At 34.8% G+C, this 18,165-nt stretch overlaps 2 protein-coding genes across 2 annotated transcripts; both read left to right on the plus strand.

Annotated features, from left to right (window-relative positions):
* The first annotated feature begins 6,191 nt into the window (after positions 1 to 6,191).
* LOC124939899 (synaptotagmin-3-like) lies at positions 6,192 to 9,281 on the plus strand. Its single transcript, XM_047480361.1, has 12 exons — positions 6,192 to 6,317; positions 6,453 to 6,551; positions 6,645 to 6,695; positions 6,765 to 6,888; positions 7,037 to 7,155; positions 7,309 to 7,410; positions 7,507 to 7,581; positions 7,728 to 7,804; positions 7,885 to 8,134; positions 8,203 to 8,550; positions 8,637 to 8,765; positions 8,961 to 9,281. Exons 1-12 carry the CDS (start codon positions 6,198 to 6,200, stop codon positions 9,087 to 9,089), a joined length of 1,623 nt encoding a protein of 540 aa, XP_047336317.1. The 5' UTR covers positions 6,192 to 6,197; the 3' UTR covers positions 9,090 to 9,281.
* Positions 9,282 to 14,104: 4,823 nt separating this feature from the next.
* LOC124937695 (pentatricopeptide repeat-containing protein At2g37230-like) lies at positions 14,105 to 16,769 on the plus strand. Its single transcript, XM_047477999.1, has one exon. The coding sequence runs from the start codon at positions 14,272 to 14,274 to the stop codon at positions 16,552 to 16,554; it is 2,283 nt and encodes a 760-aa protein (XP_047333955.1). The 5' UTR covers positions 14,105 to 14,271; the 3' UTR covers positions 16,555 to 16,769.
* The last annotated feature ends 1,396 nt before the right edge of the window (positions 16,770 to 18,165 follow it).

An 18,165-nucleotide genomic window follows, 5' to 3' on the forward strand; every position in this document is an offset into this window, starting at 1 on the left:
GCTTAAAATTAATTTTAAAAAAATATATACGTATACAAACATGTTTTTTACAAGAGTTTTTTTCATAATTTGATGATACTCGGGAAAGGCTTTTACGCTATATCCTATGTACCTGTTAAAAACGGTCTCTACTTTATAAAATCTTGGTTTTTGGAAAATTTGTTGTATAACATTTTATTTTAACTAATTATTCTCCAAATCTTAGACATGCACATATTTTTTATGTATTTAAAAATTGTAAAAACAATATTTAAATGCTCGTACATGTAACTGATGACGACGATTGAAGAGGAATGTATCTAAAGAATATTAATTTGAAAGCACTAAGGTTTAAAAAAAATCTCAAACAAACCCTTATCAAAATATATTTTATAAAAATATCCTTAAAATATTTTGAAATCATTTTCTATTTTTTTAGAATTTTTAGAAAATGCTTTAGGATTCCAAAATTACAAAAATAATTTTCAAATTTTAAAAATAAAATAAAATAGGCCTTAGGACTAGTGTTCTCGGTCCTAGGTTAGATTTTTATTGGTCTAAGGCTAAAACTCTCGGTCCTAGGTTGGAACTCCTTAGTCAAAGTGCGAGGATTCTCGGTCGGGGTGCTAAAGTCCCTCATTCGGATGCGGAAGTCGTCGGTCCTGAGTGTAGGAAGCTACGGGAGTTGTTGGTCCTAAGTGTAGGCAGTTCTTAGTCAAGTGCGGGAATCCTCGGTTGGTGTGGTAATTCTTGGTCATAGGTTTGTCTTAGGCTAACTTTCCTTGACCCTTGGTATAAAGAACACTTAGTCTTGGGTTAGCCTCAGGCTAACATTCTTCATTCCTAGGTGTTAAGGATGCTCAGTCTTGGGTTAGCCTTTGTCTAGCTTTTATCGGTTCTGGGTGCGAAGGACTCTCGATCTTCGTTAGACATGGGCTAGGTTTCTCGGTCCTCAAGAACATTAAATTGCAGGTTTGATGATTTCGCTTGAAGCCCGGATCTTTTGATCAAAGGGGATGAAAAACTTCATATAGTTCTCAAGATCATTTAGAACATCATCCTGGTGTGTCATTTAATCGGAATAAGGTTCCATTCAACCCAAACAATTTTTTCACAAAAAATGGGTGTATGGTTTTTAGACTTTAATTAAGGGTAAGGAGCTTGTCAATAACTTCCTTATGTTTCATATGGTTGAATAAAACTAAAACATGAATACTAGATTTTTATTTTGACCAATTCAAGAATTGAAATTTGTATATTTTATAAAAAAAAGTTTGTTTTTTATCAAAATGATCGAGATGGATTGAAACTGGTTCAAATAGGTTTCCATCATCATTATAAACATGATGGGCAGCTTTTTGGGTTGTTGTTCTTGAACAATAACTCATGAACAAGAAAAACTCAATTTTTAAAATTTTTAAAATCAAATTTGGGGGTTTCCAATTTAAGATGATTGATCGGGTTTTGCTTCAATAGAACACTTACAAATGATCTTAAGATCATTTTCTAATCAAAAAATCAGATAATAAGGCAATATATGAAATTGAAAAAACTGAAATATAAAAATTCAATTCAAATTGGTAATTTGAATTACAGTATGATTGGAAGTTTACTTGGAGTTGGAGAACACTCCTTAACTGTTAAGGAGGCTTTTTGAATGCCTAAGTTAGTACCTTACTACCTTATACGAAAATTCCAAATTTTAAAAAAACTTTAAGCTTCTTCAATGGCGAATTTATTTTCAGGGGTAATTGAGGGCTTGAGAGTGTATCTTTTGCCTTTGGGTTGCCTAGAGGAGGCTATTTATAGCCTTCTAAGGTCGGTTCATCGACCAAGTGGATCGGATTTGGTCAAACAGCCATTGATGGTATTTTGTCTATTTTTTGGCTAGTTGCTGGTATAGGCTCCAATGATGCCTATAAGTGTAGGAGAAATGATCACTATAATAAGGTGATCATTTAGCCTTTTGAACGAAGTCAAAAGGTGGAGAAACAACAAAGTTCCATATTTGAAAAATTAAATATGGAACTATTCTTATTTAGTTCGTCGTTGCGAGGAAGAAGACAAACTAGACAAGAAACGACATCATTTTGGGCGAGAAATCGAACGCGGGATGCTCCGTTCGCATTCCATCTTCATTACATTCGCGTTTGGGCGTTCTGTTGCGTTTAGGCTAACATACATTGAGGCGCACGTTAGTTGATCCGCTGCTTCGCGAATGCGCATCTCCTCCGTTGCAGCGCGCGACATTGATGACTTTCGTGCGTTGGATGGGTTTTCAGTGCTCATCCAGCGACTGTGAGATTTGCTACACTGATTTCTCTTGGTTTCGACTACAATAGATTCCAGCCCTTTTCCAGCCTTAGAGCTTGTTAGAAATTGGTTTTTTCAATCCCTATTTGCTCCATTTTTAACATACAAAATATATTTTAATAAATATAACATTTATTTTTGTCAATTTATTTTATTTATTTACTTTGAATATTTTTAGGATTTAATAAATAATTTATTTGAGATAAAATGGATATAACACTTATCCTAAATTATTTATTTTAATTCCTCTTAATTTTCTTAAAATTAATTTGAGATCAAATGAGTACAACATTTATCCCGAATTATTTTATTTGGTCATTATCCTTAATTAATTAGGATTTAATTATCACAATAAAGAATCCAATTAATTATTTAATAATGTTTTGGCCTTGCTATTAATTATTTTGATTTTTTTTATTCAAAATAATTATTTATAAATTTCGTAGGTAAAATTTTAGTGCTTATAATATAATATTAAAATATTCGTTTATATATTTTATGAAAGAATATTTTTAAAAAAATTATGGTATAACGATACCCCGAGGAGATTTCCTGAAACTGAACGGGCGTATATGATAAATTTTGGGACCGAAAATCTCTTTTTCCGGATCAATGTCTAAATTGCGTGGAAGAAGATATTTTGATTTTATTTAAAAATTATTTAAAATATTTATACACAAATTTATTTTATCTTGATATTTTAAAGTTAATTAACTTTCTACTTAATCTTAGATAACTTTGGATAATCAAATTAGAATTTAATTAAACAAAATTTTTATTTAAAAATTAATTATAAAAATAGTTGATTTTTAAAAGACTTATTGTTTGATTATAGAGTTGTCAATTAATTTTAAATTAAAATAAGAAAATATGTATACATGTATAAACGTAATTTTTCAAAGATTATTTTGGATTCATTGTTTGGTTACACTCGGGAAAAGATTTTCACGTTATATCATATGTGACCGTTAAAGAACGGTCTCAACTTTATAAAATTTTAGCTATTTTTTGAAAATTTGGTTTTAATACGTTTTTGTTTAACAAATTATTCTTCAAATTCTAGTACGTTTTTTTGACATTTTAAATTATAAAGTATTAAATAAATGCTAGTATTTGTGATTGATGCTGAGAATTGTGAAAAAAGTTATCTGAAAAATATCAATTTAGGTGTTAGAATTTAAAACATAAATTTGAAAAGACCCTTTTAAAAATATTTTTTACGAAAATATTCTAAATATATTTTAAAGTCGTTTTCTATTTTTTGAATTTTTTAAAAACAATTTAGGGTTTCTAATTGTTAAAAAAAATCATTAAAATAAAATGCCCTAAACAAACAAGTCCTTGGTTAGGTGTTCGAGTCGAGAATCGGGTCGGACACACGGGTTTGGGTGTGATTCGGTCTGGGGTCAACGGCCATGGGTACCTAGTCAACGCATAAGCAACTACTCAGTCGCGCGCGAAACCCTCAGCCGGGAAAGATGTCTAGCTAGTTTTCTCGGTCGAAATCATGTTGGGCTGAATTCTTCGGTTGTCTTCCTCGTTGGGCAAAAAAGAAATGCGGGTAATTTTGTTTGGAGTCTTCAAACTCCATATACATTAGATTATATGGAAATGATCATCATTCAATCAATTAAGACCCTAATTTCAAACCTTTTTTTCCAAAAATGGAATTTCTCGTTTTAAGTCTGTAATTGACAGACTGAAATCATAAAAAGCTTTCTTATGCTTATTGGGATTGGTTTGAAATATAAAACAATGATTGGTTGTAAGTTTTAACCAATTCTAAAACTGAAATTTTTCAGTTTCTTGAAAAATAATTGGTAATAGATAAACATGTCTTAAATCGATTAAGATTGATTTGAAAATACTCCTAACATCATTCGGAACGTGTTAGGAGACTTAGAATCACAATTCACAAGTTAGGAGTTAAGATCACAAAATTTGATTTTTAAAATTTCAAAATTGAATTTGGATTTTTCTTAGGTAGGTTGATTCGTTCGAATTGATTTCGATTGAAAATTCCCAAATGATCTTAAGATCAAATTAAAATCAAGAAATTGAGTAATTGATCAATATTGAAGAATACCTAAATAGAAATGTAAAATTTTCAATTTTGATTCATGATATAATTGATAACATGAATGGAAGTTTATAGTGAGTGGAAGAACACTCCTAGACTCTTTGTGAAGTTTTGAGCTCAACCAGAACCGAGATTACAAGTTTTGTACAAGGTTTTGAAAAAAAACTTAAAAGCTTGAGAAAGTTTAATGGAGGATGTTCTTGGAGATTGATTGATGAGTTGAGATTGATCACTTGGTCTTTGTCTTGGCCGGAGAAGGCTATTTATAGCCCTCATAGGTCGGTTGAGGATTAGAGTCAGCTGAATTCAGGACAAAAACCATTAAATGATCGACCTATGATCGTATGTGGGTGATCATTTCAGTCTTCGAATCATGGTTAAGAAACGGGTGAGTTCCATATTTGAAAAATCAAAAAATAATTGGCTGAAGTTTATATGGTTGTCGCAAAAAAAAGACGACCTCTAGTTAGCGTCCAGCGTCCCACGTGATGGTTGTTGTCGTGGGTGTTAACCAATCATGTGAGACGTGTGGGCATTTGGCTCTCGCTGTAACGGGTGATGCTTGTTGGAGATGATTGGATGATCATCTTATGAATGTATGGTCTGCTGCAACATTTGCCCATAGGACACAAAATTATTTTATTAGACATGCAGTTTATTATTTTATTTATAAAATTATTAGTATATATAATATATATATATATATATATATAATGATGCTTAATTTTCAAAGTGTTCGGATTATCGGGTTGAGAGCTATGGTTAATTTGGATATATGTGTGAGAGTAAATAGATATTTGGGTCGAATTGTGGGTTGACACCATAAACTTAAAACAGTTAAAAATAAGACTTTATATTTTAAATTCAACACCAGGTTTGATGAACACGGGACATTTTAAGAATATAAGTTCAACTTTTTAATTAACTAATATATATATATATATATATATATATATATATATATATATATATATATATATATATATATATATATAAAATGATGCTTAATTTTCAAAGTGTTCGGATTTGTCGGATCGAGAGTTGTGGTTAATTTGGATATATATATATATGTGAGAGTAAATGAAAAATACTATCACATTTTAATCGTAATTTTTTTTTAATTTTTATATTATTAATCATGCAAATATATTGTATTAACTTTTATATCTTTGTTTACTTATTATACACCTTTTGTTGATTATGATGCACTCTAGGTTACGAGACATCATTTATAAAAAAAAAAAAAGTGACTAAATATATTTATTCATTAATTGTCTTACAAATATATATTTATAAAATTATAATGAGAGAAGGCCTAAACAAGGACGCTATTTCATATAATGCCCTACTAGTATGTACTATATAAGTGGCGCCAGCCCTATGCATGAAAGTTATGCTTTTGTTTACTAGTGTAGTGAAAGTTATGCTTTTGTATTTATTATTATTTTTATTTATTACTAACATTCTTTAAATATTCATTGTAAGAAGCTACTTTTTGTTTATATTTATTTATTTTTAATCTGAAAACAAAAAAGCTCTAAAATTTGAGGCTAAAATGAAGACATAGAAAAGTATAAGTAGAAATATGAATGCATTCTGTAATTAATTGTTATTCCTTTTTCCAGTTAACTTCCAACAGATGATTAAACCCGATTCCATTTCTTCCTATGAATATCAATCATGGTATCTCCATTCATAGCATTTGCCTAACAAATGGATGAATCGGCACGTAAATTCGATGTCCATACTCTATTTCATGCTCATTCATACCTGTAATTCACTACTCTGATCTATAATTCTCATTATCTCATCTCTCTATGAAGCAATGACAATGTGTTTCTTAATCAATAATGCATTGTCTCTCATTGGATTCGCCATCGGTCTATTCATTGGTTTTCTTGTTGGGTTTGCCGGACTTCTCTGCTCAAAGACAAGAGATGTTAAGGTAAAAACGTAAATCTAATCAATTCGTTTGTTTTTTCATCGTTTATTGATTCACTGTTATTGATAATTGAGTGACCTGAATGATTACTGCTACTTATTTGATTCACTTTGTTTCTTCTTTACATAATATATATAGGACCCTGTTGTTAGGCCTCTTCAAGAGTTTGATTCGAGTTCTCTGCTTGACATCTTTTTGGAGATTCCATTATGGGTAAAGAGTCCAGACTATGAACGAGTAAGAATCAATCCTATTTTCTCGTCTGTTGAAACCACTGAAATGTGTAATTTGAAATCATAATGCCTGATGAATTTGGAGTGAGATGTGCAGGTTGATTGGCTAAACAAGATTGTTAGCGACATGTGGCCGTTCCTTGATAAGGTGTGCTTTGAATTTGTCAGTTATTATGAAATCAAAACACTTTCTTTTGTGAACTGGATTTTGTTGCAGGCTATATGTACTGAAATAAGAAGAAATGTTGAACCTATGTTTGATGAATACATTGGGAAGTATCTGATCAAGTCTATTTATTTCGATAGCCTTACTCTTGGAACTTTTCCTCCTGCTGTCCATGGTATGAATTTTTCGAATAGTTTAGACCTTTTTTCTCAAAGGCTGCGCATCAAACTGTACATATGGACTACATAAAATATATCCTTATTAGGATTACATGGCCATTCCTTATGAACAATTGGATATCTTATCATTTATGATTTGGGCAGGACTTAAAGTAGTTGAATCCAATGAGAAGGAGCTAATATTTGAGCCTACTGTAAGATGGGCTGGGAATCCTAACATAACCGTTGTGCTACAATTTTGGTTTTTGGCCGTTAGACTACAGGTTCCCCAAGCCTCAAACGAGTGAAGTAAAACTATAATGTTCTTTGTTCAATTTTCAACAATTCTTGCCAAAACTCATGAAAGAAACCATCTTATTGATCATGTAGTTATTCTTATTATTGCTAAAAGGTTGAATGCTTATCTTCTTTACCAGTTGGTAGATCTGCAAATTTTCATGCAACCGCGTATTACTTTGAAGCCTCTGGTCCCAACCTTTCCATGTTTCGCTAACATCTCTGTCTCTCTGTTGAACAAAGTAAGAACCTGATGAGCCTTCTCTGTTGTATATTGTCATTAAAAGTGGCAGAGAGTGAAAATACAGTTGATAGGATTGCTTGCTATATGCATGCAGCCAGACATAGATTTTGGCTTGAAAGTACTGGGAGCAGACATCATGGCTATCCCAGGTTTGTATCAGTTTGTTCAGGTGCTGTTCTCATTCTCTGTCTTTAACAGATTCATTGTTTGATCTAGGGTTATTTGAATAATCAAGTAGTTATTTCCAAATAACCTAGGTTAGAATTTAGTTGGGTTGATTATGATTATTGATTATTAATTCTTATCATGTTACAGGAAATGGTAACAAGACAAGTGGCCAGCATGTATTTATGGCCATGGACTCTTGAAGTACCTGTACTAGACAGTTCATTGTTGGTATCAATTATGGCTTTCATCATTATCATCATCATCTCTCTGCTTGTTGCTCAAAGATTTATGACTTTAATGACAGAGGGACGACGAAGAAACCAATGGGTATGCTTCATGTGAAGATTATAAGGGCAAACAGGCTTCTAAGGAAGGATATTTTGGGATCTTCAGATCCATATGTTCAACTAAGCCTAAGTGGGGAAAGGTTACTGTCAAGGAAGAGTTCAATAAAGAAGAACAATCTAAATCCCGAATGGAACGAGGATTTCAAGCTTGTTGTTGAAGATCCTCATTCACAGGACCTTCATTTGAACGTGTACGACTGGGAAAAGGTTGTTTCTAATTATGAGAACTGAAAAGTAAAAAAAAAAATGGTTTTGTAATATGTTTGTGTGGACAGATTGGGACACACGACAAGCTAGGAATGCAAGTAATCGCGTTGAAATCGCTTGATCCTAATGAAAGGAAAGAGTTCACTTTGGATTTGCAAAAGACAATGAATCCAAATGATCCTCATAACAAGAAGCAGAGAGGTCAAATTACTGTGGAGTTGACATTGATGCCGTTCAAGAAAGATGATCATACGAGAAAAGATGAGAGTTTTGGAAATGACATTGACGAACAGAAGCAGATATCTGGTATGGGACTGCTTTTGCTTACTGTTATAGGGGCAAAGGAGGTTGAAGGAAATCATCACAAGAACCCATATGCCCTTGTCCTTTTCAGAGGAGAAGAGAGGAAAACAAAGGTTAGCTACCAATCAATCAATCTATTACAAATCTAATCATTTGCTTTTTTTGGGTGATTGACTTTCGGGATATCTATTTTATCTAGTCAATCAAGAAAACCCGAAACCCAAATTGGAACCAAGAGTTTGAATTCATGTTGGAAGAGGCTCCTCTAAAGGAAAAGATGCGGATTGAGGTTTTGAGCAAACGTGGAGGCATTTCTTTCCGTTCAAAGGTAGGATAGTTTAGTGTGTTTTTTATATGATATGGGTGAGAATTAGTACATGATTTTTAAATCATGTTCTTTCACTAAGTGAGGATTAGTCACACATTTTTTTGTTAACCCTATCGGGCACAACCTAAGTACAACCTAAGTGAGAATCGAACACGTGATTTAAATGAATTGGGTTTGTCTAAATGATTTGTGCAGATATCGTTGGGACATGTTGATGTGGATCTTGAAGATGTGGTGCGTAATGGGCATATTAACCACAAGTATCATCTAATCAACTCCAGCAATGGAATAATTCATCTTGACATTCAATGGAGAGTCATTTGATGAAAGTTACACTTTTTAACTGAAGTTCCTTAATAGCAACATTCTTCTTCTTGTCCTGTACGTACATGTAATTTCTTCACGCGAGACGCAATCAATAAGAACTACGGAGATGATGAATTCATTTGTCTGTCATTGTTTTTATCTTTGCAATGTAGAAGAATTAGCTGTAAGATTTTTTAATCGATTCGATTCCTAAAAATTCGAGGATTCGGAATTAAGATAGAAGAAGAACAAAATGCGACTTGCGACCTAAAATCTCGTTGGATAATGATTATTTATGTGTATCGATTCGAAACCGAACAAATTATTTCTCGAATTTGTCCCGTTCTCTTAAATGTTTTGGATAAGAATTTAGTTTAAAATGAAAACGGTTTAATTTGATTTGGAGATTTTGAAAAATAAAAATTAACTTCAAAATAAATGTTTGGAAAAGTCGGTGAATTTGGCCGGAAAACCAATTGATTTCTCAAATATTTATGAGTTTGATAACTGTGAATTTGGTCGGGAAGACTTCTCAAATATTTACGAGGTTGATAATCGTGAATCTGACTTCTCAAATATTTATGAGTTTGATAATTGATTTAGTGGAAAAACTCTAAATAAAAATGTCTTATTAGGCAATGATTTAGATAAAATAATGTTATTAAATATATTTTAATTATATAAATTAATAAATTTAATAATATTTATTATTCATTTAAACACAACTTTAAATTAAACACTCTCATTATAAATATAACAAGATAACTTAAATAGTAAAGTATTTTATAAACTAAGATGTCAATCATGTCATATTCTGAATAAAGTCAAAAATTCAAGTGGGATGGATTTAAAAATAAATTAAAGTAGACTTTAAAAAAAAATAGTAAGAAAATTATGAATAAAAACAAGAGTGATAAAGTTAAGTTTTTTTTTTTTTTTTTATTAAAAAAATAGATAAAAAATTATTTTTTAAATTATTTTTTTTTTTAATTAGAGAGTAATGTAATATTGTACCATAATTTTTTTTTTCTTTTACAAAGTGGAATTCACTTGGGGAAATTTGAGCAAATGACCCTAAAAACAGGGTGAATTGCGTTTGGTGAGAGTGAATAAATTAAATAGCGCTGGTGCCTGGTGACCTTTTTTTTCTGACGAAAATGCCCCTATTGCGTCACGCACCCGAGGGCATTGTGAAAAGTCCACAATGCCCTTGCTATATAATTAAAAAAAATTCCAGTTCTTCCCATTTCTTTTTATTTCTTTCTTTCTTGTTCTCTTTCTTCACTTCCCATTCTCTTCCTTCTCTCTAAAAAGACCATCCCCGACGACGATCCCCGACGAAGACGGCGGAATCCCAACGAAGGAGATGTCCGCTGCTACTGGTATTCTTCTTCCTTCCTTTATTTCTCTCTTTCGACACATTGTTTGTTAGGGTTTAGTGATTAGGGATTGAGTAGGTGAATGCCACCGTTACGGCGGAATCCGGGTGCGTCATACAGTTGCGTAACGCAGTTGCGTCACGTAGTTGCGTTACGCATCTGCGTAACACACCTCAAACCATTTATAGTTATTATTTGCATTTCATTGTTACGGTGTCTCTCGATTGATAGTATCATTTTTTTCAATTGCAGCTGAAGTATTTACTGACGTATTTGTTGTGTACAATGGAGAGTGGAAAATTGCAGCCGATGGTACCAGGTCTTTCTCTGCACAATCATACAAAAAACTATGGATATACCCCAATGTACTACATTTGCTGAATTAGTTGATATAATCTATGAGACGATTAACGTGGAAAAGTCTGCATATGATTTAGTGATTAAAGTCATGTATGATCCTTCTGCAAAACTCCCCCTGTTGTTATTGAGGTAGATATAGATGTGGGCATCTATTTATCACGGTTGATTTCGGGTTGAAGTTTGTCACCTTCGTCACCACTTTATGTCTCATTAGTAGAGAAGTACCCAAGTCAAGATAATACACTATCATTACTTACTAAAAAAACTATACCTGACATTGTTTCTCGAGTTGTTTCTCAACAGATTTTATTTGAAAATGAAAATGAAGGAGGAGGAGAAGAAGATGAACGGGCTCATCATGAACTGATTAATTATGAACGGGTTATTGACTTTAATTATGAACGGGTTAGTGACTTCCAAGCTACTACTAGTCCTGCACCAGCAATTGCACGCACGCCGCACCGATCATCAATACCTACACCATCTAGTGCAAGAGCGTCAATGGGTACACCATCTAGTGCAAGAGGGTCAATGGGTACACCATCTAGTGCAAGAGCGTCAATGGGTACATCATCTAGTGCAAGACCATCAATGGGTACACCATCTAGTGCAAGACCATCAATGGGTACACCATCTAGTGCAAGACCATCAATGGATACACCATCGACAGACCCGACAAACGTATCACCGACAGACCCTTCATTTGCATTGGCATTAACTAGTGAAACCGTATTGGAAGTCAGTACGTTATTTGATACTAAAAAAGAACTTCAACTGACGCTATATAAATATGCGATGACTTATCATTTTGAATTCAAAGTGAAAAAGTCTCGAAAACATCTTTGGTATGTGAAATGTATGGATGAGACATGCAAGTGGAGTTTACGTGCTGTGAAAGGTAAGTTTTCCGAGATGTTTGAGATTCGGAAATTCAACCGACAACACTCATGCTCAGTTTTGTCGAGGCCGGAGAAAAAATGCAAACACCGGCATTGATTATTGGGAAGTGCATGAAGGGTAAGTACATAGACCATCACCATAACCACTTGCCTAAGAAAATAATTGAAGACATGCAGTCAACTTATGAGATGTTTTTGACTTATAATAAGGCTTGGAGGGCAAGGGAAACGACTTTAATGGAAGTGCGAGGAACGGTAGAGGATTTCTATGGAAAATTGCCTTCATACCTATACATGTTGGAGAAGAATAATCTGGGTACCAAAGCAGATATCCAGACAGACGAGCTCGGCCACTTCAAGTATATGTTCATGTCTCTAGGCTTCTCAATTAGGGGTTTCAAAGCCTTTTGTCGTCCCGTATTGTGTGTTGATGCCAGTTTTCTCAAGCACAAGGTGAGAGGTCAACTATTGGTGGCTGTTGCATTGGATGCCAATGAACAACTGTATCATGTTGCATTCGGCGTTGTTGATTCAAAGAATAATAACTCGTGGACTTATTTTATGCAAAAACTTAGAGAAGCAATTGGATTAGTTGATGATCTCGTCTTCGTATCCGATAGACACTCAAGCATCGCCAATGCCTTGTGTGCTATTTTTCTAGAAGCAGACCACGGTGCGTGCACATATCACATAAATATGAATATTATGGCCAAATTCAAAACTGATAATTTTCATGTGGAGTTTGATTTGGCTTCTCGTGCGTACACTATCCCCACTTTAATCGGTTTTTTGACAAGATCAGGGTTAAAGATCATAGGATTGCTGCCTATTTGAAAGAAATTGGGTTTCAAAGATGGAGTAGAGCATATTTCCCCGGTAAGCGATACAATCAACTCACAAGCAATTATACAGAGAGTTTGAATAGTCAGTGTAGGGAAGCCAGAAAATATCCAAAAGGAAAAACAAAAACAACAATGTTTGTGAAAACCTTTCACAACAAATATAAACAAAGGAGAAGCAAAACAACCGTCAAAATAGCTAGAAACAACCGTCACCTGCGTGACGCAGCCTGCGTGACGCAACTACGTGACGCAACTGCGTGATGAAACTGAGTGACGCAACCGCAAGACGCAACCCTAAACATAAACCATGCATGAACCATTTTCAAGCAAGAAGCAACCTACCCTAAACCCTAACATAAACCATGCATGAATCATTTGCAAGCAAGAAGCAATCCTAAACCCTAACATAAAATATGCATGAACCATTTACAAGCATGAAGAAACCCTAAACCCTAAACCATGAATGAACCATTTGCAAGCAAGAAGCAACCAACCCTAAAACCTAACATAAATCATGCATGAACCATTTAAGACGCAACCCTAAACCCTAACATAAACCAACATAACTAAAACTAACCTGATGAAGTCAATGAATGAACGAGAAGACGAAGACGAGCAAGAAGAGACGTCGAGGCAGGTGCGTCGTCGAGGCAGGTGCGAGAGAGAGGGAATGAATAGTCGTCGAGGCTTATTTGGGTTTTTTATATAAAATTAAATAAATTTGACGCATCGTATCCTACTTGACGCATCCTCCGTGACGCATCCTACTTGACGCATCCTCCGTGACGCATCCTACTTGACGCATCCTACGTGACGCATCCTACCAACCAACCAACCTGTATTCAACGAATCAGGGCGAATTAATGACGTTCTGTAAAGGAAATCAACACAAACAATCATATGTATAGGAAATCAACACAAACAATCATATGTAAACGAAATAAACACAAAATATAAACGAATATAGTGGAATGATCGAATGAATTGTCAATTTGTTCAAAATCCTCCCCGCTGTACAAACTCGTCTCTATTGGAAGTTCTTCGAAGCTATAGGCAATTGAATATAGTGGAATGGTCAACGGTGCCTCTTCGATTGGTTCTTCGGCGATGAAAAAGAAGAGAAAGTCTTCTCCGCCAACATTAGGGTTCACGACGGAGAAGACCTGAATGAGAGAGAAAATGAAAAAAAATTATGACTTTATAGGATTTCGGGTGCGTCACACAACTGGAGTTGCGTAACGCAAGAGTATAAATGTCATTAAAAAAAATAGGGGTCACCAACACTATTTAATTTATTCACTCTCACCAAAAACAATTAGGCCTGTTTTTAGGGTCATTTGCTCAAATTTCCATCGACCCTACTTAGATCCGTTTTTCCACTTAAAACAAATGTAAGTCGTATGGTTAAGAATAAGAACTTATAATTTTAGTTGAAAAATATAAGAATATGATATTTTAGGGGCTGATTTTCAAAGTCTATTATAGTTTAAGAGCTGATAAATGTTTTAGCCCAAACAAAAACCTTACTAAACATTTGAAAAAGAAAACCCTACTATACTCTGCATTTGTTTCACTGAGTGTTGGCTGCCGAACCTTGTCTTCCTCATTCATGCGCACATCTTGTCTGAAGATACCCATCGCCGCTGCAAATGCACGACAACTCTCGATAGGGTTTTCATAAACTATTTCACATCATCTTCCTTACATACTCAATCCAACAATGGCCTACATGTCTGTATCAAAGCCTTCTAATTTGAAGCTCAGATCCTATGCTAAGCTTTCTAGGGATTCAATCCCATCTTCCCTTCAATCCCTTAACTTCTTCTGCTCACCAGCTTCCTCAGATACCTCACTCCCGACTCCTCTCTCTCCTGCTGATCCAGTTCCATCCCCAGATGCAGAGGAACGTATTTCTCCCTCGCAGACCGAGGATAATCAAAGAGTCCGCGGAGGTAAGCAACGAAACCCTGAAAAAATAGAGGATATTATCTCTAGGATGATGGATAGTAGGCCGTGGACTACTCGTTTGCAGAATTCCATTAGAGAATTAGTTCCTCAATTTGATCATTCTCTGGTTTATAATGTCTTACATGCCGCACGTAATGCTGAACAAGCGCTCCAGTTCTTCCGATGGGTTGAACGGTCTGCTTTGATTCGCCATGATAAAGAATCCCACTGTAAGATTATAGAAATTCTAGGGAGAGCTTCTAAGCTTAATCATGCTAGGCTTATCTTGTTTGATATGCCGAGTAAGGGTTTGGAGTGGGATGAGGATATGTTTGTGATGTTGATTGAGAGTTACGGTAATGCTGGAATTGTCCAGGAGAGTGTAAAAATCTTCAACAAAATGACGGAATTAGGAGTTGATAGGACGATTAAGTCTTATAACATCTTGTTCAAGGTGATTATGCGTCGTGGAAGATATATGATGGCTAAGAGATACTTTAACAAGATGGTCAATGAAGGTTTAGTTCCATCTCTTCACACCTACAATCTAATGATTTGGGGATGCTTTCTTTCGCTTAAGGTCGGAACAGCTAATCGATTCTATGAAGAAATGAAAACTAAAGGGATGTCGCCGGATGCGGTCACATACAACACCATGATCAACGGGTACAATCGTGTTAACAAGATGGAAGATGCAGAGAAGGTGTTTGTTGAAATGAAGGGAAGAAATATTGCCCCTAATGTAATAAGCTATACAACTATGATTAAAGGCTATGTTGCGGTTGGGAGAACTGATGATGCTTTAGGATTAGTTGAGGAGATGAAATCCTTTGGTATTAAACCGAATGCGATTACCTACTCTACTCTATTACCCGGGCTTTGCGATGCAGACAAGATGCCAGAAGCTCATATGGTTTTGAAGGAGATGGTCGCTAAATATATATCTCCCAATGACAACTCGATCTTCACGAGATTGATGTCTGGTCAATGTAAAGCTGGGAATATGGATGCAGCCATGGATGTCCTCAAAGCAATGATTAGGTTAAGTATTCCGACAGAGGCAGGTCATTACGGAACCCTAATCGAGAATTTCTGCAAGATTGGTGATTACGACCGTGCTGTTAAATTATTGGATAAGGTCGTGGAGAAAGAAATCATTTTGAGGCCACAGAGTACATTCCATATGGAATCGACCGCCTATAACCCGATAATCTCATATCTCTGCAACAACAACCAGACAGTAAAAGCCGAAACCTTTTTCAGACAGTTGATGAAGAAAGGCGTTAAGGATCCAATTGCCTTCAATAATCTAATCCGTGGCCATTCAGCTGAAGGTGCTCCTGATTCAGCTTTCGATATTCTGAAGATCATGATCAGACAAGATGTTCCTTCGGAAGAGACTACATACAAGCTGTTGATCGATAGTTACTTGAAGAAAGGAGAGCCTGCTGATGCTAAAACAGCTTTGGATGGTATGATCGAACAGGGACATGTCCCTGATTCAAATGTTTATCGATCGGTTATGTCCAGTTTGTTTGAAGACGGGCGAGTTCAAACTGCTAGTCGTGTAATGAAGACAATGGTGGAGAAAGAAATTAAGGAGAATACCGATATGATTGAGAAGATCTTGGAAGCCCTTCTTATGAGGGGTCATGTTGAGGAGGCGATTGGACGAATCGACCTCGTTTTGCAAACTGGATACAAGCCCGATATTGAAAATCTTTTGTCGGTTCTTTGCGAGAAAGGGAAAACAATAGCTGCTTTGAAATTATTGGATTTCGCATTGGAGAGAGATTGTAAGATCGATATATCGAGCTACGATAGAGTGTTGACAGCACTTTTAGAAGCGGGGAAGACCCTTAACGCGTTCTCGCTGTTATGTAAAATAACGGAGAAGGGAGGAGTTGCTGATCAGGGTAGCTGCGATGGATTGATCAGAAGGCTAAACGAGGAGGGAAATACTTATCAGGCGGATGTACTCACTAGAATTCTCAAAGGGAAAGATAAGGCTTCTACTGGGAGCAAGAAAGGGACTAAGCAGATGTTTACTGCATAGTAGTAAATCTTGCTATTTTTGAATTTTTGTTTCTTACTTAGAGTGTCTTAAACGTAAGATTAGAATTGGGGGTTGAAACATAAGACACTAACTATGATTCTGGTTTTAAAGATTCTATTTTGATCAAATAATCTTGAGGATTTCAATGTTATTCAGATTTTCTTGCCTGTGTAATGAATTTCAGTCTTTTATTGATTAGACTCCCTTTGTGTGCATGGAATTTGTTGTTATGAAATTGATGAGATTTCTGTGTAGTTATTTGATTGATCAATAGACAAAACTGAAGAAACTTTTTATCTTTTGGATTCTTTTGTTTTTCACAGGGTTTAAACTGCCGACAGCCAAAGTCCAAAAGAGTCCCTTCAATCACTCTGATTTTCCACTCGTCAAAGGGCTGTTCAGAAACTAGAAGTCAAACATCTTGTTCATAGATATCATGTGACTCATACAAGGCAAGTTTGGCTCCTTCTATATCTCTCTTTATCCAAACCTTCATTGACTGTGGCATGTGCTCTTGCTTTAATGTGTTTTCTTTTTACCTTTTTTTCCGGTCGGCTTGCCATTCCACCCAACTTAGTCATCAGTCATTGATGTTTTTGAATAAAAAGTGAGGCGTTCCATTCTCATTTTGCAACAAATTCTTTAGGTTCGAAATATTTTGACCAAGAGAAGTTTAGTAACTCCATCATCATTGAGAAATGATGAATCTCTGCAGTAACGCTGGTGCATTTCAAAACCTTTAGTTTAAAATCTTGTGGTGGGTTATGTTAAATATAAAAGTATTTGTAGAGTGACACTAATGATTCTTTTATGAACCTCTTCTTTTTGACTTTAAGATAAAGAGAGATGTATAGTAGAAATATTGCCATGCCATTTTTATGCTATGGAATTGGTCTCATGGATTCACTCTTTGACTTCATTAAACTCTCACTTTTTTTCCAAATGGTGTTGGATACACAAGCTCTCTAATGTCTTATGGTAACATGCTCTCTCTCTGAATGCTTACATAAAGTAAAAAGATAGTCCAAATGGTCTCTCCCCTACTTTTATTTTTTATTCTCTTTTGGAAAAAAAATCATAAAGTTGCTTAGAAGGTGACAAAAGAGTCTGTTTTTGTTTTTAAATCTAGAACAATAACCCAAATGAAAACAGTTATGGATGCAAAGCCAGCCTAGTTAAGGAACCTCAATAGTTCTTAGTAATATATGAAGAACCACACAAACAATAATGTTATATTGTTGTTTGTGTTAACGGATCTGAAACAACATATAGAAGTTAATAGTTCTTCAAGCAAATCCAGATCTATGAGTGGAGGCTCTGATACAATGTTAACATGAGAGAAACAACACATAAAAGTGTTTAAATAGGTAGGGGGTAACACAAGGAAGCTGTAAAAGAGAAATATACCCTTATCATCTACTAATAATGTTAATATAGTTTGAATTTTTATTCTGTAGGTAATACTTGCACTATTTTCTCAGTTGTGCAATGATCCGGATAACACTAATGAAATCAATTTGACTGTAGGTTGGTGAGGATGAATATTTCATTGGACTGTTCTAGTGACAAGAACCTCACTTAACAGCATTGAACCAAATCAGTTTGTGGGAG

Source organism: Impatiens glandulifera, chromosome 5, assembly GCF_907164915.1.
Source record: "Impatiens glandulifera chromosome 5, dImpGla2.1, whole genome shotgun sequence".
NCBI classification, from domain to species: Eukaryota; Viridiplantae; Streptophyta; class Magnoliopsida; order Ericales; family Balsaminaceae; genus Impatiens; species Impatiens glandulifera.

Coding starts and splice junctions, on each gene's coding strand:
- LOC124939899 (XM_047480361.1), top strand. CDS start 6,198: ATGACAATGTGTTTCTTAATCAATAATGCATTGTCTCTCATTGGATTC. Junction 7,411..7,506: donor CTGTCTCTCTGTTGAACAAA/GTAAGAACCTGA, acceptor ATATGCATGCAG/CCAGACATAGATTTTGGCTT. Junction 7,582..7,727: donor GTTTGTATCAGTTTGTTCAG/GTGCTGTTCTCA, acceptor ATCATGTTACAG/GAAATGGTAACAAGACAAGT.
- LOC124937695 (XM_047477999.1), top strand. CDS start 14,272: ATGGCCTACATGTCTGTATCAAAGCCTTCTAATTTGAAGCTCAGATCC.